The 23,672-nt window shown below is 48.9% G+C and overlaps 1 protein-coding gene across 1 annotated transcript in view; it reads right to left on the bottom strand.

Moving 5' to 3' along the window:
* Window positions 1–2,206: 2,206 nt before the first annotated feature.
* LOC124027296 (progesterone-induced-blocking factor 1-like) overlaps window positions 2,207–23,672 on the bottom strand; it is a gene marked incomplete at its 5' end in the record, with an annotated part of 47,384 nt that continues 25,918 nt past the window's right edge. The window contains 7 exon segments of the mRNA XM_046339755.1: window positions 2,207–2,469; window positions 11,720–11,804; window positions 13,138–13,268; window positions 16,494–16,596; window positions 17,713–17,803; window positions 21,695–21,845; window positions 23,235–23,400. Coding sequence (XP_046195711.1) covers window positions 2,434–2,469; window positions 11,720–11,804; window positions 13,138–13,268; window positions 16,494–16,596; window positions 17,713–17,803; window positions 21,695–21,845; window positions 23,235–23,400 — 763 coding nt within the window.

The raw sequence follows: 23,672 nt of genomic DNA, 5'->3' as shown, positions 1-23,672 counted from the left end.
TCTGGGTCGATTGGCTACAGAGCCGTCAGGAACATTGTGGCTCTGGGTCGGTTGGCTACAGAGCAGTGTTTCAGGACCGTTGTGGCTCTGGGTCGATTGGCTACAGAGCCGTCAGGAACATTGTGGCTCCGGGTCGGTTGGCTACAGAGCAGTGTTTCAGGACCGTTGTGGCTCTGGGTCGATTGGCTACAGAGCCGTCAGGAACATTGTGGCTCCGGGTCGGTTGGCTACAGAGCAGTGTTTCAGGACCGTTGTGGCTCTGGGTCGGTTGGCTACAGAGCCATCAGGAACATTGTGGCTCTGGGTCGGTTGGCTACAGAGCAGTGTTTCAGGACCGTTGTGGCTCTGGGTCGGTTGGCTACAGAGCCATCAGGAACATTGTGGCTCTGGGTCGGTCGGCTACAGAGCAGTGTTTCAGGACCTTTGTGGCTCTGGGTCGATTGGCTACAGAGCCGTCAGGAACGTTGTGGCTCTGGGTCGGTTGGCTACAGAGCAGTATTTAAGGAACGCTGTGGCTCTGGGTCGGTTGGCTACAGAGCAGTGTTTCGGGAACGTTGTGGCTCTGGGTCGGTTGGCTACAGAGCAGTGTTTCAGGAACGCTGTGGCTCTGGGTCGGTTGGCTACAGAGCAGTGTTTCAGGAACGTTGTGGCTCTGGGTCGGTTGGCTACAGAGTAGTGTTTCAGGAACGTTGTGGCTCTGGGTCGGTTGGCTACAGAGCAGTGTTTTAGCTAGTAGCTAGTTGGTTACAGAGCAGTGTTTTAGTTAGTTGGCTACAGAGCCGTCAGGAACGTTGTGGCTCCGGGTCGTTTGGTTACAGAGCTGTCAGGGCCGTTGTGGCTCCGGGTCGGTTGGCTACAGAGCAGTGTTTCAGGAACGTTGTGGCTCCGGGTCGGTTGGCTACAGAGCAGTGTTTCAGGACCGTTGTGGCTCTGGGTCGGTTGGCTACAGAGGCGTCAGGAACATTGTGGCTCCGGGTCGGTTGGCTACAGAGCAGTGTTTCAGGACCGTTGTGGCTCTGGGTCGGTTGGCTACAGAGCCATCAGGAACATTGTGGCTCTGGGTCGGTTGGCTACAGAGCAGTGTTTCAGGACCGTTGTGGCTCTGGGTCGATTGGCTACAGAGCCGTCAGGAACATTGTGGCTCCGGGTCGTTTGGCTACAGAGCAGTGTTTCAGGACCGTTGTGGCTCTGGGTCGGTTGGCTACAGAGCCATCAGGAACATTGTGGCTCTGGGTCGGTCGGCTACAGAGCAGTGTTTTAGCTAGTAGCTAGTTGGTTACAGAGCAGTGTTTTAGTTAGTTGGCTACAGAGCCGTCAGGAACGTTGTGGCTCCGGGTCGTTTGGTTACAGAGCTGTCAGGGCCGTTGTGGCTCCGGGTCGGTTGGCTACAGAGCAGTGTTTCAGGAACGTTGTGGCTCCGGGTCGGTTGGCTACAGAGCAGTGTTTCAGGACCGTTGTGGCTCTGGGTCGGTTGGCTACAGAGGCGTCAGGAACATTGTGGCTCCGGGTCGGTTGGCTACAGAGCAGTGTTTCAGGACCGTTGTGGCTCTGGGTCGGTTGGCTACAGAGCCATCAGGAACATTGTGGCTCTGGGTCGGTCGGCTACAGAGCAGTGTTTCAGGACCGTTGTGGCTCTGGGTCGATTGGCTACAGAGCCGTCAGGAACATTGTGGCTCTGGGTCGGTTGGCTACAGAGCAGTGTTTCAGGAACGTTGTGGCTCCGGGTCGGTTGGCTACAGAGCAGTGTTTCAGGAACGTTGTGGCTCTGGGTTGGTTGGCTACAGAGCAGTGTTTCAGGAACGTTGTGGCTCCGGGTCGGTTGGCTACAGAGCCGTCAGGAACATTGTGGCTCCGGGTCGGTTGGCTACAGAGCCGTCAGGAACATTGTGGCTCCGGGTCGGTTGGCTACAGAGCCATCAGGAACATTGTGGCTCTGGGTCGGTTGGCTACAGAGCAGTGTTTCAGGAACGTTGTGGCTCTGGGTTGGTTGGCTACAGAGCAGTGTTTCAGGAACGTTGTGGCTCCGGGTCGGTTGGCTACAGAGCCGTCAGGAACATTGTGGCTCTGGGTCGGTTGGCTACAGAGCAGTGTTTCAGGAACGTTGTGGCTCGGGTCGGTTGGCTACAGAGCCATCAGGAACGTTGTGGCTCCGGGTCGGTAACAGCCCTCTATTTCTCGCCATGTGGACACATGCCCTGGCTGTCCCTCTGGCATTTCAAACAGCCAGGCCCTCTCTAATACGCCAGGCCTAATATGAGGAGCAGCTGTCTGCCAGGCCTGAGGGGTACATACTTGATGCCAGTGGGCCAGTGGTAGAATGCTGCGGTTGTGAATAGCGAAGCAGAACATTTCTTGAATCAAGTTCCGTAATCAGCTCTGCGTCTGCGTCTGAAATGGAAGGATATGATACGAGAGGCGTCTTCTCAGCATGTCTTATGGGGGGAAACTCGATGGAGGCCCGAAAACAATCTGAGAGAGGAGGGAGTGATGGGCTATTACAATATACAATAGAGAGTCTACAGTGTAGTGACTAGTAGCTAGTTGGTTACAGAGCAGTGTAGTGACTAGTAGCTAGTTGGTTACAGAGCAGTGTGGTGACTAGTAGCTAGTTGGTTACAGAGCAGTATGGTGACTAGTAGCTAGTTGGTTACAGAGCAGTGTGGTGACTAGTAGCTAGTTGGTTACAGAGCAGTATGGTGACTAGTAGCTAGTTGGTTACAGAGCAGTGTGGTGACTACTAGCTAGTTGGTTACAGAGCAGTGTGGTGACTAGTAGCTAGTTGGTTACAGAGCAGTGTGGTGACTAGTAGCTAGTTGGTTACAGAGCAGTGTGGTGACTAGTAGCTAGTTGGTTACAGAGCAGTGTGGTGACTACTAGCTAGTTGGTTACAGAGCAGTGTAGTGACTAGTAGCTAGTTGGTTACAGAGCAGTGTGGTGACTAGTAGCTAGTTGGTTACAGAGCAGTGTGGTGACTAGTAGCTAGTTGGTTACAGAGCAGTATGGTGACTAGTAGCTAGTTGGTTACAGAGCAGTGTAGTGACTAGTAGCTAGTTGGTTACAGAGCAGTGTGGTGACTAGTAGCTAGTTGGTTACAGAGCAGTGTAGTGACTAGTAGCTAGTTGGTTACAGAGCAGTAAGTATGGTGACTAGTAGCTAAACTCGATGGAGGCTGAAAACAATCTGAGAGAGGAGGGAGTGATGGGCTATTACAATATACAATAGAGAGTCTACAGTGTAGTGACTAGTAGCTAGTTGGTTACAGAGCAGTATGGTGACTAGTAGCTAGTTGGTTACAGAGCAGTGTGGTGACTAGTAGCTAGTTGGTTACAGAGCAGTGTGGTGACTAGTAGCTAGTTGGTTACAGAGCAGTGTAGTGACTAGTAGCTAGTTGGTTACAGAGCAGTATGGTGACTAGTAGCTAAACTCGATGGAGGCTGAAAACAATCTGAGAGAGGAGGGAGTGATGGGCTATTACAATATACAATAGAGAGTCTACAGTGTAGTGACTAGTAGCTAGTTGGTTACAGAGCAGTATGGTGACTAGTAGCTAGTTGGTTACAGAGCAGTGTGGTGACTAGTAGCTAGTTGGTTACAGAGCAGTATGGTGACTAGTAGCTAGTTGGTTACAGAGCAGTGTGGTGACTAGTAGCTAGTTGGTTACAGAGCGGTGTGGTGACTAGTAGCTAGTTGGTTACAGAGCAGTATGGTGACTAGTAGCTAGTTGGTTACAGAGCAGTGTGGTGACTACTAGCTAGTTGGTTACAGAGCAGTGTGGTGACTAGTAGCTAGTTGGTTACAGAGCAGTGTGGTGACTAGTAGCTAGTTGGTTACAGAGCAGTGTGGTGACTAGTAGCTAGTTGGTTACAGAGCAGTGTGGTGACTACTAGCTAGTTGATTACAGAGCAGTGTAGTGACTAGTAGCTAGTTGGTTACAGAGCAGTGTGGTGACTAGTAGCTAGTTGGTTACAGAGCAGTGTGGTGACTAGTAGCTAGTTGGTTACAGAGCAGTATGGTGACTAGTAGCTAGTTGGTTACAGAGCAGTGTAGTGACTAGTAGCTAGTTGGTTACAGAGCAGTGTGGTGACTAGTAGCTAGTTGGTTACAGAGCAGTGTAGTGACTAGTAGCTAGTTGGTTACAGAGCAGTATGGTGACTAGTAGCTAGTTGGTTACAGAGCAGTGTGGTGACTAGTAGCTAGTTGGTTACAGAGCAGTGTGGTGACTAGTAGCTAGTTGGTTACAGAGCAGTGTGGTGACTAGTAGCTAGTTGGTTACAGAGCAGTATGGTGACTAGTAGCTAGTTGGTTACAGAGCAGTGTGGTGACTAGTAGCTAGTTGGTTACAGAGCAGTATGGTGACTAGTAGCTAGTTGGTTACAGAGCAGTATGGTGACTAGTAGCTAGTTGGTTACAGAGCAGTATGGTGACTAGTAGCTAGTTGGTTACAGAGCAGTGTGGTGACTAGTAGCTAGTTGGTTACAGAGCAGTGTGGTGACTAGTAGCTAGTTGGTTACAGAGCAGTGTGGTGACTACTAGCTAGTTGGTTACAGAGCAGTGTGGTGACTAGTAGCTAGTTGGTTACAGAGCAGTGTGGTGACTACTAGCTAGTTGGTTACAGAGCAGTGTGGTGACTAGTAGCTAGTTGGTTACAGAGCAGTATGGTGACTAGTAGCTAGTTGGTTACAGAGCAGTGTGGTGACTAGTAGCTAGTTGGTTACAGAGCAGTGTGGTGACTAGTAGCTAGTTGGTTACAGAGCAGTGTGGTGACTAGTAGCTAGTTGGTTACAGAGCAGTGTGGTGACTAGTAGCTAGTTGGTTACAGAGCAGTGTGGTGACTAGTAGCTAGTTGGTTACAGAGCAGTGTGGTGACTACTAGCTAGTTGGTTACAGAGCAGTGTGGTGACTAGTAGCTAGTTGGTTACAGAGCAGTGTGGTGACTAGTAGCTAGTTGGTTACAGAGCAGTGTGGTGACTAGTAGCTAGTTGGTTACAGAGCAGTGTGGTGACTAGTAGCTAGTTGGTTACAGAGCAGTGTGGTGACTAGTAGCTAGTTGGTTACAGAGCAGTATGGTGACTAGTAGCTAGTTGGTTACAGAGCAGTATGGTGACTAGTAGCTAGTTGGTTACAGAGCAGTATGGTGACTAGTAGCTAGTTGGTTACAGAGCAGTGTGGTGACTAGTAGCTAGTTGGTTACAGAGCAGTATGGTGACTAGTAGCTAGTTGGTTACAGAGCAGTGTGGTGACTAGTAGCTAGTTGGTTACAGAGCAGTATGGTGACTAGTAGCTAGTTGGTTACAGAGCAGTATGGTGACTAGTAGCTAGTTGGTTACAGAGCAGTATGGTGACTAGTAGCTAGTTGGTTACAGAGCAGTATGGTGACTAGTAGCTAGTTGGTTACAGAGCAGTATGGTGACTAGTAGCTAGTTGGTTACAGAGCAGTATGGTGACTAGTAGCTAGTTGGTTACAGAGCAGTGTGGTGACTAGTAGCTAGTTGGTTACAGAGCAGTGTAGTGACTAGTAGCTAGTTGGTTACAGAGCAGTGTGGTGACTAGTAGCTAGTTGGTTACAGAGCAGTGTAGTGACTAGTAGCTAGTTGGTTACAGAGCAGTGTGGTGACTAGTAGCTAGTTGGTTACAGAGCAGTGTGGTGACTAGTAGCTAGTTGGTTACAGAGCAGTGTAGTGACTAGTAGCTAGTTGGTTACAGAGCAGTATGGTGACTAGTAGCTAAACTCGATGAAAACAATCTGTGTCGTTCTGATGAACTGTGGACTTTTTATTTATTCAATTCAAGTGAGAGCAATTACAATTTAAATTCACTTTAAAAAAACGTATCTCAGAATTGACCCTTTAAAGATGGATTGATATTTGAGATATCAACATAATGTGATACTTTAGTTACTGTACATCATTAGGCAGTACACTGAGCGGACTAAACATTAAGAACACCTGATCCCTTACTGATCCACTAGTTAAACCCACTTTAGTTACTGTACATCATTAGGCAGTAGGCTGTACACTGAGCGGACTAAACATTAAGAACACCTGATCCCTTACTGATGCCACTAGTTAAACCCACTTTAGTTACTGTACATCATTAGGCTGTACACTGAGCGGACTAAACATTAAGAACACCTGATCCCTTACTGATCCACTAGTTAAACCCACTTTAGTTACTGTACATCATTAGGCAGTAGGCTGTACACTGAGTGGACTAAACATTAAGAACACCTGATCCCTTACTGATCCACTAGTTAAACCCACTTTAGTTACTGTACATCATTAGGCAGTAGGCTGTACACTGAGCGGACTAAACATTAAGAACACCTGCCCTTTCCGTGACATACCAGGTGAAAGCTATGATCCCTTTCTGATGCCAGGTGAAAGCTATGATCCCTTACTGATGCCAGGTGAAAGCTATGATCCCTGATGCCAGGTGAAAGCTATGATCCCTTTCTGATGCCAGGTGAAAGCTATGATCCCTTACTGATACCAGGTGAAAGCTATGATCCCTTACTGATGCCAGGTGAAAGCTATGATCCCTTACTGATGCCAGGTGAAAGCTATGATCCCTTACTGATGCCAGGTGAAAGCTATGATCCCTTACTGATGCCAGGTGAAAGCTATGATCCTGATGCCAGGAGAAAGCTATGATCCCTTACTGATGCCAGGTGAAAGCTATGATCCCTTACTGATGCCAGGTGAAAGCTATGATCCTGATGCCAGGTGAAAGCTATGATCCTGATGCCAGGTGAAAGCTATGATCCCTTACTGATGCCAGGTGAAAGCTATGATCCCTTACTGATACCAGGTGAAAGCTATGATCCCTGATGCCAGGTGAAAGCTATGATCCCTGATACCAGGTGAAAGCTATGATCCCTGATACCAGGTGAAAGCTATGATCCTGATGCCAGGTGAAAGCTATGATCCCTTACTGATGCCAGGTGAAAGATATGATCCCTTACTGATGCCAGGTGAAAGCTATGATCCCTTACTGATGCCAGGTGAAAGCTATGATCCCTTACTGATGCCAGGTGAAAGATATGATCCCTTACTGATGCCAGGTGAAAGCTATGATCCCTTACTGATGCCAGGTGAAAGATATGATCCCTTACTGATGCCAGGTGAAAGCTATGATCCCTTACTGATGCCAGGTGAAAGCTATGATCCCTTACTGATGCCAGGTGAAAGCTATGATCCCTTACTGATGCCAGGTGAAAGCTATGATCTTGATGCCAGGTGAAAGCTATGATCCCTTACTGATGCCAGGTGAAAGATATGATCTTGATGCCAGGTAAAAGCTATGATCTTGATGCCAGGTGAAAGCTATGATCCCTTACTGATGCCAGGTGAAAGATATGATCTTGATGCCAGGTGAAAGCTAGGATCTTGATGCCAGGTGAAAGCTATGATCTTGATGCCAGGTGAAAGCTATGATCCCTTACTGATGCCAGGTGAAAGCTATGATCCCTTACTGATGCCAGGTGAAAGATATGATCCCTGATGCCAGGTGAAAGCTATGATCCCTTACTGATGCCAGGTGAAAGCTATGATCCCTTACTGATGCCAAGTGAAAGCTATGATCCCTTACTGATGCCAGGTGAAAGCTATGATCCCTTACTGATGCCAGGTGAAAGCTATGATCCCTTACTGATGCCAAGTGAAAGCTATGATCCCTTACTGATACCAGGTGAAAGCTATGATCCCTGATGCCAGGTGAAAGCTATGATCCCTGATGCCAGGTGAAAGATATGATCCCTGATGCCAGATGAAAGCTATGATCCCTTACTGATGCCAGGTGAAAGCTATGATCCCTTACTGATGCCAGGTGAAAGCTATGATCCCTTACTGATGCCAGGTGAAAGATATGATCCCTGATGCCAGGTGAAAGCTATGATCCCTTACTGATGCCAGGTGAAAGCTATGATCCCTTACTGATGCCAGGTGAAAGATATGATCCCTGATGCCAGATGAAAGCTATGATCCCTTACTGATGCCAGGTGAAAGCTATGATCCCTTACTGATACCAGGTGAAAGCTATGATCCCTGATGCCAGGTGAAAGCTATGATCCCTTACTGATGCCAGGTGAAAGCTATGATCCCTTACTGATGCCAGGTGAAAGATATGATCCCTGATGCCAGGTGAAAGCTATGATCCCTTACTGATGCCAGGTGAAAGCTATGATCCCTTACTGATACCAGGTGAAAGCTATGATCCCTGATGCCAGGTGAAAGCTATGATCCCTTACTGATGCCAGGTGAAAGCTATGATCCCTTACTGATGCCAGGTGAAAGATATGATCCCTGATGCCAGATGAAAGCTATGATCCCTTACTGATGCCAGGTGAAAGCTATGATCCCTTACTGATGCCAGGTGAAAGCTATGATCCCTTACTGATGCCAGGTGAAAGCTATGATCCCTTACTGATGCCAGGTGAAAGCTATGATCCCTTACTGATGCCAGGTGAAAGCTATGATCCCTTACTGATGCCAGGTGCAGGCTATGATCTTGATGCCACTTGTTAAACCCACTTCCACTAAGGATGTTTAATCCTTCAGACACGTGGAACATGGACTGTGTAGTCTAGTGGTAGTTAGGTAGTTAGGAAGGTAGTTAGTGTAGCAGTAGACGCCAGGCACTGTGTAGTCTAGTGGTAGTTAGGTAGGTAGTTAGTGTAGCAGTAGACGCCCGGCACTGTGTCGTCTAGTGCATTTAGTTAGGTAGTTAGGTAGGTAGTTAGTGTAGCTCTAAATACATCACTGATAACCTCTCAATACATCACTGATAACCTCTCAATACATCACTGATAACCTCTCAATACATCACTGATAACCTCTCAATACATCACTGATAACCTCTCAATACATCACTGATAACCTCTCAATACATCACTGATAACCTCTCAATACATCACTGATAACCTCTCAATACATCACTGATAACCGACTGAACCACCTGAACAGGCCTCAGGCCAACCGACTGAACTGTACTACACCACTACAGTGTAGAGGCTTGTTGGGCTGTGGGGTTTCTACTGTACTACACCACTACAGTGTAGAGGCTTGTTGGGCTGTGGGGTTTCTACTGTACTACACCACTACAGTGTAGAGGCTTGTTGGGCTGTGGGGTTTCTACTGTACTACACCACTACAGTGTAGAGGCTTGTTGGGCTGTGGGGTTTCTACTGTACTACACCACTACAGTGTAGAGGCTTGTTGGGCTGTGGGGTTTCTACTGTACTACACCACTACAGTGTAGAGGCTTGTTGGGCTGTGGGGTTTCTACTGTACTACACCACTACAGTGTAGAGGCTTGTTGGGCTGTGGGGTTTCTACTGTACTACACCACTACAGTGTAGAGGCTTGTTGGGCTGTGGGGTTTCTACTGTACTACACCACTACAGTGTAGAGGCTTGTTGGGCTGTGGGATTTCTACTGTACTACACCACTACAGTGTAGAGGCTTGTTGGGCTGTGGGGTTTCTACTGTACTACACCACTACAGTGTAGAGGCTTGTTGGGCTGTGGGGTTTCTACTGAACTACACCACTACAGTGTAGAGGCTTGTTGAAACAGGGATCAGTGCAGACAGGTGACCAAGACACAAAAGGTGAAAAGGGTGACAGTGAAAGAAGAGACAGAGAGAGGGAGGCACACCTAGAGACTGGCAAAACCACTCTCCCTCTCTCACTCTGCCTCTCCCTCACTCCGCCTCTCTCTCCCTGACTCTGTCTCAATGTCCCTCTCCCTCCCTCTCTCTCTCAGTCTCTCCCTCTCTCAGTCTGCCTCTCCCTTCCTCCTTCCGCCCCTCTCTCCCTCCCTCTCTGTCTCTCCCTCTCTGTCTCTCCCTCCCTCCCTCAGTCTCTCCCTCCCTCAGTCTCTCCCTCTCTGTCTCTCCCTCTCTGTCTCTCCCTCCCTCCCTCTGCCTCTCTCTCCCTCCCTCTCTCTCTCCCTCCCTCAGTCTCTCCCTCCCTCAGTCTCTCCCTCCCTCCCTCTGCCTCTCTCTCCCTCCCTCTCTGTCTCTCCCTCAGTCTCTATCTCTCTGTCTCTCCCTCCCTCCATCAGTCTCTCCCTCCTTAAGTCTCTCCCTCCTGCAGACATGCAGTCTGGCCTCAGCCATATAAAAACACACCTGTCATAAAAGACTAGCACCTACATGACATCATCTACTTTCATTAGGATATATATGATGCAATCTCACACATCCTGTGGCTTTATTCAATGGGAGAGTGGACTCATATCTCTCTCCATGGCTGAGGAGAGAGTGGACTCATATCTCTCCATGGCTGAGGAGAGAGTGGACTCATATCTCTCTCTATGGCTGAGGAGAGAGTGGACTCATATCTCTCTCTATGGCTGAGGAGAGAGTGGACTCATATCTCTCTCTATGGCTGAGGAGAGAGTGGACTCATATCTCTCTCTATGGCTGAGGAGAGAGTGGACTCATATCTCTCTCTATGGCTGAGGAGAGAGTGGACTCATATCTCTCTATGGCTGAGGAGAGAGTGGACTCATATCTCTCTATGGCTGAGGAGAGAGTGGACTCATATCTCTCTATGGCTGAGGAGAGAGTGGACTCGTATCTCTCTCTATGGCTGAGGAGAGAGTGGACTCATATCTCTCTCTATGGCTGAGGAGAGAGTGGACTCATATCTCTCTATGGCTGAGGAGAGAGTGGACTCATATCTCTCTCTATGGCTGAGGAGAGAGTGGACTCATATCTCTCTATGGCTGAGGAGAGAGTGGACTCATATCTCTCTCTATGGTTGAGGAGAGTGTGGACTCATATCTCTCTCTATGGCTGAGGAGAGAGTGGACTCATATCTCTCTCTATGGCCGAGGAGAGAGTGGACTCATATCTCTCTCCATGGCTGAGGAGAGAGTGGACTCATATCTCTCTCCATGGCTGAGGAGAGAGTGGACTCATATCTCTCCATGGCTGAGGAGAGAGTGGACTCATATCTCTCTCTATGGCTGAGGAGAGAGTGGACTCATATCTCTCTCTATGGCTGAGGAGAGAGTGGACTCATATCTCTCTCTATGGCTGAGGAGAGAGTGGACTCTGGGCATATCTCTCTCCATGGCTGAGGAGAGAGTGGACTCATATCTCTCTCTATGGCTGAGGAGAGAGAGGACTCATATCTATCTATGGCTGAGGAGAGAGTGGACTCATATCTCTCTCTATGGCTGAGGAGAGAGTGGACTCATATCTCTCTATGGCTGAGGAGAGAGTGGACTCATATCTCTCTCTATGGCTGAGGAGAGAGTGGACTCATATCTCTCTATGGCTGAGGAGAGAGTGGACTCATATCTCTCTCCATGGCTGAGGAGAGAGTGGACTCATATCTCTCTCTATGGCTGAGGAGAGAGTGGACTCATATCTCTCTATGGCTGAGGAGAGAGTGGACTCATATCTCTCTCTATGGCTGAGGAGAGTGGACTCATATCTCTCTCTATGGCTGAGGAGAGAGTGGACTCATATCTCTCTATGGCTGAGGAGAGAGTGGACTCATATCTCTCTCTATGGCTGAGGAGAGAGTGGACTCATATCTCTCTCTATGGCTGAGGAGAGAGTGGACTCATATCTCTCTCTATGGCTGAGGAGAGAGTGGACTCATATCTCTCTCTATGGCTGAGGAGAGTGTGGACTCATATCTCTCTCTATGGCTGAGGAGAGAGTGTGTGTGTGCTTGTGCGTGTGCGTGTGTGTGGGTGCGTGCGTACCTCTCGGTGGTTGAGCAGTCGCTCCAGGTCGGAGGCCATATTGTTCTTCACCTGTTGGAGAGACGTCTTCTCTTTCCTCAGAGATCTGAATGGACAAACCGAAAACAGAGAGTTTCTCTAGCGCTGACTAAATGAGACAGAATAACGACTCCCTCCATTTCCTCAGAGAGAGTTTCTCTAGTGCTGACTAAATGAGACAGAATAACTCAAATGCCACCCTATTCCCTATATAGTGCACTACTTTTCATTACCACTACTCCAGTGTACGACCTCTGAGTGGTGCCCTAAATAGGGAATAGGGTGTAATTTGAGACTCTCTAGTGCTGACTAAATGGGACAGAATAACGACTCCCTCCATTTCCTCAGAGATCTGAATGGACAAACCGAAACAGAGAGTTTCTCTAGTGCTGACTAAATGGGACAGAATAACGACTCCCTCCATTTCCTCAGAGATCAGGTGCTGCTGAAACGGCACTGTTACAACACAGAATACATCCTATATAGGGCACTACTTTAGGCCAGGGCCCTCGGAGGGGGGAGACTGGAAGGGGGAGATTGGAGGAGGAGACTGGAGGAGGGAGACTGAAAGGGGGAGACTGAAAGGAGGAGACTGGAGGGGGAGACAGAAAGGGGGAGACTGGAGGGGGAGACTGAAAGGGGGAGACTGAAAGGGGGAGACTGAAAGGAGGAGACTGGAGGGGGAGACAGAAAGGGGGAGACTGGAGGGGGAGACTGAGGGGGAGACTGGGAAGGGGAGACTGAAAGGAGGAGACTGGAGGGGAGACTGGAGGGGGAGACTGGGGGAGACTGGAGGGGGAGACTGGAGGGGAGACTGGGGGAGACTGGAGGGGGAGACTGGAGGGGAGACTGAAAGGGGGAGACTGGAAGGAGGAGACTGGAAGGGGGAGACTGAAAGGGGGAGACTGGAAGGAGGAGACTGGAAGGGGGAGACTGAAAGGAGGAGACTGGAGGGGGAGACTGAAAGGGGAGACTGGAAGGAGGAGACTGGAAGGGGGAGACTGAAAGGGGAGACTGGAAGGAGGAGACTGGAAGGGGGAGACTGGAAGGAGGAGACTGGAAGGGGGAGACTGAAAGGAGGAGACTGGAGGGGGAGACTGAAAGGGGGAGACTGAAAGGAGGAGACTGGAAGGGGGAGACTGAAAGGAGGAGACTGGAGGGGAGACTGGAGGGGGAGACTGGAAGGGGGAGACTGGAAGGGGGAGACTGAAAGGAGGAGACTGGAGGGGGAGACAGAAAGGGGGAGACTGGAGGGGGAGACTGAAGGGGGAGACTGGAAGGGGGAGACTGGAAGGGGGAGACTGAAAGGAGGAGACTGGAAGGGGGAGACTGAAAGGAGGAGACTGGAAGGGGGAGACTGAAAGGGGGAGACTGGAAGGAGGAGACAGTGGTGTGTGTACCTGGTGTCCTCCTCCAGCTGTGTGATACGTTCTCTGAGGGACAGTATCTGTGTGTCTCTCTGTCTCACCGTGTCGATCAGGTAACTGTAGGGCTGCTGGGCCTGCTGTAGGAGACGGTTAGCTGCTTCCAGCTAGGACACACACACACACACACACACACACACACACACACACACACACACACACACACACACACACACACACACACACACACACACACACACACACACACACACACACACACACACACACACACACACACACACTTGTTGAACCCGTTTGTTGATTCACGCTACAGTCACTGACTTGGCCTTTGATTGGGAGGGCCCTCTAAAAACACACCTTTCAGGTGGAATATATTTCATGTTGGCAACCCTTCTAACATGATGTCAAACACTGTGACAGGAAGGAAGGTGTGGTGAGGACAGTGTGGGTTAGGAGTCTCCTACACTGTGGGTTAGGAGTCTCCTACACTGTGGGTTAGGAGTCTACTACACTGTGGGTTAGGGGTCTATACTACTACTATACTGTGGGTTAGGAGTCTATACTACTACTACACTGTGGGTTAGGAGTCTATACTACTACTACACTGTGGGTTAGGGGTCTATACTACGACTACACTGTGGGTTAGGAGTCTACTACACTGTGGGTTAGGAGTCTATACTACTACTATACTGTGGGTTAGGAGTCAATACTACTACTACACAGTGGGTTAGGAGTCTACTACACTGTGGGTTAGGAGTCAATACTACTACTACACTGTGGGTTAGGGGTCTATACAACAACTACACTGTGGGTTAGGAGTCTATACTACTACTACACTGTGGGTTAGGAGTCTATACTACTACTACACTCTGGGTTAGGAGTCTATACTACGACTACACTGTGAGTTAGGAGTCTATACTACGACTACACTGTGGGTTAGGAGTCTACTACACTGTGGGTTAGGAGTCTATACTACTACTACACTGTGGGTTAGGAGTCTGAACTACTACACTGTGAGTTAGGAGTCTACTACACTGTGGGTTAGGAGTCTATACCACTGTGGGTCTGTCCTGTGATACCTCCTCAGAGATCTGTCCTGTGATACCTCCTCAGAGATCTGTCCTGTGTTACCTCCTCAGAGATCTGTCCTGTGTGTGTTACCTCCTCAGAGATCTGTCCTGTGTGTGTTACCTCCTCAGAGATCTGTCCTGTGTGTGTTACCTCCTCAGAGATCTGTCCTGTGTGTGTTACCTCCTCAGAGATCTGTCCTGTGATACCTCCTCAGAGATCTGTCCTGTGTTACCTCCTCAGAGATCTGTCCTGTGTGTGTTACCTCCTCAGAGATCTGTCCTGTGTGTGTTACCTCCTCAGAGATCTGTCCTGTGATACCTCCTCAGACATCTGTCCTGTGTTACCTCCTCAGAGATCTGTCCTGTGATACCTCCTCAGAGATCTGTCCTGTGTGTGTTACCTCCTCAGAGATCTGTCCTGTGTGTGTTACCTCCTCAGAGATCTGTCCTGTGATACCTCCTCAGAGATCTGTCCTGTGATACCTCCTCAGAGATCTGTCCTGTGATACCTCCTCAGAGATCTGTCCTGTGTTACCTCCTCAGAGATCTGTCCTGTGTGTGATACCTCCTCAGAGATCTGTCCTGTGTGTGTTACCTCCTCAGAGATCTGTCCTGTGTGTGATACCTCCTCAGAGATCTGTCCTGTGATACCTCCTCAGAGATCTGTCCTGTGATACCTCCTCAGAGATCTGTCCTGTGATACCTCCTCAGAGATCTGTCCTGTGATACCTCCTCAGAGATCTGTCCTGTGATACCTCCTCAGAGATCTGTCCTGTGATACCTCCTCAGAGATCTGTCCTGTGATACCTCCTCAGAGATCTGTCCTGTGATACCTCCTCAGAGATCTGTCCTGTGTGTGATACCTCCTCAGAGATCTGTCCTGTGATACCTCCTCAGAGATCTGTCCTGTGTTACCTCCTCAGAGATCTGTCCTGTGTGTGTTACCTCCTCAGAGATCTGTCCTGTGTGTTACCTCCTCAGAGATCTGTCCTGTGTGTTACCTCCTCAGAGATCTGTCCTGTGTGTTACCTCCTCAGAGATCTGTCCTGTGTGTTACCTCCTCAGAGATCTGTCCTGTGTGTTACCTCCTCAGAGATCTGTCCTGTGTGTTACCTCCTCAGAGATCTGTCCTGTGTGTTACCTCCTCAGAGATCTGTCCTGTGTGTGATACCTCCTCAGAGATCTGTCCTGTGTTACCTCCTCAGAGATCTGTCCTGTGTTACCTCCTCAGAGATCTGTCCTGTGATACCTCCTCAGAGATCTGTCCTGTGTGTGATACCTCCTCAGAGATCTGTCCTGTGATACCTCCTCAGAGATCTGTCCTGTGTTACCTCCTCAGAGATCTGTCCTGTGTGTGTTACCTCCTCAGAGATCTGTCCTGTGTGTGTTACCTCCTCAGAGATCTGTCCTGTGTTACCTCCTCAGAGATCTGTCCTGTGTGTGTTACCTCCTCAGAGATCTGTCCTGTGTTACCTCCTCAGAGATCTGTCCTGTGTGTGTTACCTCCTCAGAGATCTGTCCTGTGTGTGTTACCTCCTCAGAGATCTGTCCTGTGTTACCTCCTCAGAGATCTGTCCTGTGTTACCTCCTCAGAGATCTGTCCTGTGTGTGTTACCTCCTCAGAGATCTGTCCTGTGTTACCTCCTCAGAGATCTGTCCTGTGTTACCTCCTCAGAGATCTGCCCTGTGATACCTCCTCAGAGATCTGTCCTGTGTTACCTCCTCAGAGATCTGTCCTGTGTGTGATACCTCCTCAGAGATCTGTCCTGTGTGTGTTACCTCCTCAGAGATCTGTCCTGTGATACCTCCTCAGAGATCTGTCCTGTGTGTGTTACCTCCTCAGAGATCTGTCCTGTGTGTGTTACCTCCTCAGAGATCTGTCCTGTGTTACCTCCTCAGAGATCTGTCCTGTGTTACCTCCTCAGAGATCTGTCCTGTGTTACCTCCTCAGAGATCTGTCCTGTGTTACCTCCTCAGAGATCTGCCCTGTGATACCTCCTCAGAGATCTGTCCTGTGTTACCTCCTCAGAGATCTGTCCTGTGTTACCTCCTCAGAGATCTGTCCTGTGTGTGATACCTCCTCAGAGATCTGTCCTGTATGTGTTACCTCCTCAGAGATCTGTCCTGTGTGTGTTACCTCCTCAGAGATCTGTCCTGTGTTACCTCCTCAGAGATCTGTCCTGTGATACCTCCTCAGAGATCTGTCCTGTGTTACCTCCTCAGAGATCTGTCCTGTGATACCACCTCAGAGGTCTGTCCTGTGTGTGTTACCTCCTCAGAGATCTGTCCTGTGTGTGTTACCTCCTCAGAGATCTGTCCTGTGTGTGTGTTGCGTCTCTCCAGATCTCTCCTCAGCAGTGTGTTCTGTTTCTCCAGCTGCAACAGTCTACGGGCCAGATGGACACTGCAACACACATTAAATAAACTCTCAAACATAAAACCAAACAATAATCATGTATCACAAATTGCACTACTTTAGACCAGGACCCTATAGAACCCTATATAGTACACTACTTTAGACCAGGGCCCTATATAACCCTATATAGTACACTACTTTAACCAGGACCCTATAGAACCCTATATAATACACTACTTTAGACCAGGGCCCTATAGAACCCTATATAGTACACTACTTTAGACCAGGACCCTATAGAACCCTATATAGTACACTACTTTAGACCAGGGCCCTGTAGAACCCTATATAGTGCACTACTTTAGACCAGAGCCCTATATAACCCTATTCCCTATATATAGTACACTACTTTAGACCAGGGCCCTATAGAACCCTATTCCCTATATATAGTACACTACTTTAGACCAGGGCCCTATAGAACCCTATTCCCTATATATAGTACACTACTTTAGACCAGGGCCCTATAGAACCCTATTCCCTATATATAGTACACTACTTTAGACCAGGGCCCTATAGAACCCTATTCCCTATGTAGTGCACTACTTTAGACCAGGTCCCTATATAACCCTGTTCCCTATATAGTGCACTACTTTAGACCAGGGCCCTATAGAACCCTATATAGTGCACTACTTTAGACCAGGGCCCTATAGAACCCTATATAGTGCACTACTTTAGACCAGAGCCCTATAGAACCCTATTCCCTATATAGTGCACTACTTTAGACCAGGGCCCTATAGAACCCTATTCCCTATATATTACACTACTTTAGACCAGGGCCCTATAGAACCCTATTCCCTATATATTACACTACTTTAGACCAGGGCCCTATAGAACCCTATTCCCTATATAGTGCACTACTTTAGACCAGGGCCCTATAGAACCCTATTCCCTATATATTACACTACTTTAGACCAGGGCCCTATAGAACCCTATTCCCTATATATTACACTACTTTAGACCAGGGCCCTATAGAACCCTATTCCCTATATAGTGCACTACTTTAGACCAGGGCCCTATAGAACCCTATTCCCTATATATTACACTACTTTAGACCAGGGCCCATAGTGAATATGAGGCCGTTAGGGACCCCGTCAGATCAGATCTCACCTCTGCCTGAGTCGTCTCTTGGCGGTTGTGGGAACGTTGGCACCGTAACCGTAGGAGAACAGAACTCTCTCTGCTTCCTCCTCATTATCAACTGACCAGAGAGACAACGACCAACGGAAACAATGGTTACATTTCAAAACGGAACATATTGCATCAGAGCAGTGTGTGTGTGTGTGTGTGTGTGTGTGTGTGTGTGTGTGTGTGTGTGTGTGTGTGTGTGTGTGTGTGTGTGTGTGTGTGTGTGTGTGTGTATCGCTCTGCTGGTTGTGCAGCATATTCTATAGTCAGATAACTAGTAGTGTCAATCACTGCTACTAGTATTATCCTAACGTCGTGCCAACATGAGTCTAACGTCGTGCCAACATGACTCTAACGTCGTGCCAACATGACTCTAACGTCGTGCCAACATGACTCTAACGTCGTGCCAACATGACTCTAACGTCGTGCCAACATGACTCTAACGTCGTGCCAACATGAGTCTAACGTCGTGCCAACATGACTCTAACGTCGTGCCAACATGACTCTAACGTCGTGCCAACATGACTCTAACGTCGTGCCAACATGAGTCTAACGTCGTGCCAACATGAGTCTAACGTCGTGCCAACATGAGTCTAACGTCGTGCCAACATGAGTCTAACGTTGTGCCAACATGACTCTAACGTCGTGCCAACATGACTCTAACGTCGTGAGAACATGACTCTAACGTCGTGAGAACATGACTCTAACGTCGTGCCAACATGACTCTAACGTCGTGCCAACATGACTCTAACGTCGTGAGAACATGACTCTAACGTCGTGAGAACATGACTCTAACGTCGTGCCAACATGACTCTAACGTCGTGCCAACATGACTCTAACGTCGTGCCAACATGACTCTAACGTCGTGCCAACATGACTCTAACGTCGTGCCAACATGACTCTAACGTCGTGCCAACATGACTCTAACGTCGTGCCAACATGACTATCCTAACGTCGTGAGAACATGACTATCCTAACGTCGTGAGAACATGACTATCCTAACGTCGTGCCAACATGACTCTAACGTCGTGCCAACATGACTCTAACGTCGTGCCAACATGACTCTAACGTCGTGCCAACATGACTCTAACGTCGTGCCAACATGACTATCCTAACGTCGTGAGAACATGACTCTAACGTCGTGCCAACATGACTCTAACGTCGTGCCAACATGACTATCCTAACGTCGTGAGAACATGACTCTAACGTCATGCCAACATGACTCTAACGTCGTGCCAACATGACTCTAACGTCGTGCCAACATGACTATCCTAACGTCGTGAGAACATGACTCTAACGTCGTGCCAACATGACTATCCTAACGTCGTGCCAACATGACTCTAACGTCGTGCCAACATGACTCTAACGTCGTGCCAACATGACTATCCTAACGTCGTGCCAACATGACTATCCTAACGTCGTGCCAACATGACTATCCTAACGTCGTGCCAACATGACTATCCTAACGTCGTGCCAACATGACTATCCTAACGTCGTGCCAACATGACTATCCTAACGTCGTGCCAACATGACTCTAACGTCGTGAGAACATGACTCTAACGTCGTGCCAACATGACTCTATCGTCGTGCCAACATGACTCTAACGTCGTGCCAACATGACTCTAACGTCGTGCCAACATGACTCTAACGTCGTGCCAACATGACTCTAACGTCGTGAGAACATGACTCTAACGTCGTGCCAACATGACTCTATCGTCGTGCCAACATGACTCTAACGTCGTGCCAACATGACTATCCTAACGTCGTGCCAACATGACTCTAAAGTCGTGCCAACATGACTCTAACGTCGTGCCAACATGACTCTAACGTCGTGCCAACATGACTCTAACGTCGTGCCAACATGACTCTAACGTCGTGCCAACATGACTCTAACGTCGTGCCAACATGACTATCCTAACGTCGTGCCAACAAGACTATCCTAACGTCGTGCCAACATGACTCTAACGTCGTGCCAACATGAGTCTAACGTCGTGCCAACATGAGTCTAACGTCGTGCCAACATGAGTCTAACGTCGTGCCAACATGAGTCTAACGTTGTGCCAACATGACTCTAACGTCGTGCCAACATGACTCTAACGTCGTGAGAACATGACTCTAACGTCGTGAGAACATGACTCTAACGTCGTGCCAACATGACTCTAACGTCGTGCCAACATGACTCTAACGTCGTGAGAACATGACTCTAACGTCGTGAGAACATGACTCTAACGTCGTGCCAACATGACTCTAACGTCGTGCCAACATGACTCTAACGTCGTGCCAACATGACTCTAACGTCGTGCCAACATGACTCTAACGTCGTGCCAACATGACTCTAACGTCGTGCCAACATGACTCTAACGTCGTGCCAACATGACTATCCTAACGTCGTGAGAACATGACTATCCTAACGTCGTGAGAACATGACTATCCTAACGTCGTGCCAACATGACTCTAACGTCGTGCCAACATGACTCTAACGTCGTGCCAACATGACTCTAACGTCGTGCCAACATGACTCTAACGTCGTGCCAACATGACTATCCTAACGTCGTGAGAACATGACTCTAACCTCGTGCCAACATGACTCTAACGTCGTGCCAACATGACTATCCTAACGTCGTGAGAACATGACTCTAACGTCATGCCAACATGACTCTAACGTCGTGCCAACATGACTCTAACGTCGTGCCAACATGACTATCCTAACGTCGTGAGAACATGACTCTAACGTCGTGCCAACATGACTATCCTAACGCCGTGCCAACATGACTCTAACGTCGTGCCAACATGACTCTAACGTCGTGCCAACATGACTATCCTAACGTCGTGCCAACATGACTATCCTAACGTCGTGCCAACATGACTATCCTAACGCCGTGCCAACATGACTATCCTAACGTCGTGCCAACATGACTATCCTAACGTCGTGCCAACATGACTATCCTAACGTCGTGCCAACATGACTCTAACACCGTGAGAACATGACTCTAACGTCGTGCCAACATGACTCTATCGTGGTGCCAACATGACTCTAACGTCGTGCCAACATGACTCTAACCAGTGCCAACATGACTCTAACGTCGTGCCAACATGACTCTAACGTCGGAGAACATGACTCTAACGTCGTGCCAACATGACTCTATCGTCGTGCCAACATGACTCTAACGTCGTGCCAACATGACTATCCTAACGTCGTGCCAACATGACTCTAAAGTCGTGCCAACATGACTCTAACGTCGTGCCAACATGACTCTAACGTCGTGCCAACATGACTCTAACGTCGTGCCAACATGACTCTAACGTCGTGCCAACATGACTCTAACGTCGTGCCAACATGACTATCCTAACGTCGTGCCAACAAGACTATCCTAACGTCGTGCCAACATGACTATCCTAACGTCGTGAGAACATGACTCTAACGTCGTGAGAACATGACTAACGTCGTGCCAACATGACTATCCTAACGTCGTGCCAACATGACTCTTAACGTCGTGCCAACATGACTATCCTAACGCCGTGAGAACATGACTCTAACGTCGTGAGAACATGACTCTAACGTCATGCCAACATGACTCTAACATCGTGCCAACATGACTCTAACGTCGTGCCAACATGACTATCCTAACGTCGTGCCAACATGACTATCCTAACGTCGTGAGAACATGACTATCCTAACGTCGTGAGAACATGACTCTAACGTCGTGCCAACATGACTATCCTAACGTCGTGCCAACATGACTATCCTAACGTCGTGCCAACATGACTCTAACGTCGTGCCAACATGACTATCCTAACGTCGTGCCAACATGACTATCCTAACGTCGTGCCAACATGACTATCCTAACGTCGTGAGAACATGACTATCCTAACGTCGTGCCAACATGACTATCCTAACGTCGTGAGAACATGACTATCCTAACGTCGTGCCAACATGACTATCCTAACGTCGTGAGAACATTACTTTCAGCAGCCTGCATGGTGACGTCGTCCAGCTCCTGCTCCAGTTTCTCGTAGGTCTGTAGTCTGGCCTGCTGCTCAGCATTCTGGGCCTGGAGTTCTGTTATCTGCTTCTCCGAGGACGCCTGAAGCCTGTACAACTCCTTGGTCATGACCTGATGGAAGAGCAGGGGCAGTTAGCTGTGGGCCGGGGCTCAGCAAGCCGTATGTAACAACCTGGACAGGAGCTAAGAGCTATATGTAACACCCTGGACAGGAGCTAAGGGCTGTATGTAACACCCTGGACAGGAGCTAAGGGGCTGTATGTAACACCCTGGACAGGAGCTAAGGGCTGTATGTAACACCCTGGACCAGAGCTAAGGGGCTGTATGTAACACCCTGGACCAGAGCTAAGGGGCTCTATGTAACACCCTGGACCAGAGCTAAGGGGCTGTATGTAACACCCTGGACAGGAGCTAAGGGGCTGTATGTAACACCCTGGACAGGAGCTAAGGGCTGTATGTAACACCCTGGACAGGAGCTAAGAGCTATATGTAACACCCTGGACAGGAGCTAAGGGCTGTATGTAACACCCTGGACAGGAGCTAAGGGGCTGTATGTAACACCCTGGACAGGAGCTAAGGGCTGTATGTAACACCCTGGACCAGAGCTAAGGGGCTGTATGTAACACCCTGGACCAGAGCTAAGGGGCTGTATGTAACACCCTGGACAGGAGCTAAGGGGCTGTATGTAACACCCTGGACAGGAGCTAAGGGGCTGTATGTAACACCCTGGACCAGAGCTAAGGGGCTGTATGTAACACCCTGGACAGGAGCTAAGGGGCTGTATGTAACACCCTGGACAGGAGCTAAGGGGCTCTATGTAACACCCTGGACAGGAGCTAAGGGCTGTATGTAACACCCTGGACAGGAGCTAAGGGGCTGTATGTAACACCCTGGACCGGAGCTAAGGGGCTCTATGTAACACCCTGGACAGGAGCTAAGGGGCTGTATGTAACACCCTGGACCAGAGCTAAGGGGCTCTATGTAACACCCTGGACAGGAGCTAAGGGGCTGTATGTAACACCCTGGACAGGAGCTAAGGGCTGTATGTAACACCCTGGACCAGAGCTAAGGGGCTGTATGTAACACCCTGGACAGGAGCTAAGGGGCTGTATGTAACACCCTGGACAGGAGCTAAGGGGCTCTATGTAACACCCTGGACAGGAGCTAAGGGGCTGTATGTAACACCCTGGACCAGAGCTAAGGGGCTGTATGTAACACCCTGGACCAGAGCTAAGGGGCTGTATGTAACACCCTGGACCAGAGCTAAGAGCTGTATGTAACACCCTGGACCAGAGCTAAGGGGCTGTATGTAACACCCTGGACCAGAGCTAAGAGCTGTATGTAACACCCTGGACCAGAGCTAATGGGCTGCCCTACTAGGACGTTCTAACAACCAAAATGCTTAGGATTCTAGTAGTCTGGTTTTCTGGTTCCTCCTCTAAGGTCCTGGTCTAAGGTAGTGCACTATATAGGGAACAGGGCACCATTTGGGACCCCCACCTCCAGCTTCTTCTGGTGTTTCTCTGTCTCCATCTGACACTGTCCCAGGTTCCTGGCGGTCTCCTCTTGTACCATCTGAGAGCGCTCTGTCTCAAAGCTCTTCAGCTTCACCTGGTTCAGGAGCTCTGCCACCCGGCTGTCTGTCCCCGTCTGGACACCACGGAACCTGGGGACACACAGTTATATATATTTAACCTGGGGACACACAGTTATATATATTTAACCTGGACACACACACAGTTATATATATTTAACCTGGGGACACACACAGTTATATATATTTAACCTGGACTCACACACAGTTATATATATTTAACCTGAGGACACAGTTATATATATTTAACCTGGACACACACAGTTATATATATTTAACCTGGACACACACAGTTATATATATTTAACCTGGACACACACACAGTTATATATATTTAACCTGGA

This window comes from Oncorhynchus gorbuscha, unplaced genomic scaffold (genome assembly GCF_021184085.1).
Source record: "Oncorhynchus gorbuscha isolate QuinsamMale2020 ecotype Even-year unplaced genomic scaffold, OgorEven_v1.0 Un_scaffold_3074, whole genome shotgun sequence".
Taxonomy (NCBI): domain Eukaryota; kingdom Metazoa; phylum Chordata; class Actinopteri; order Salmoniformes; family Salmonidae; genus Oncorhynchus; species Oncorhynchus gorbuscha.
Note: the sequence above shows the minus strand (reverse complement) of the source record. Positions and strands in the feature narration are given on the sequence as shown.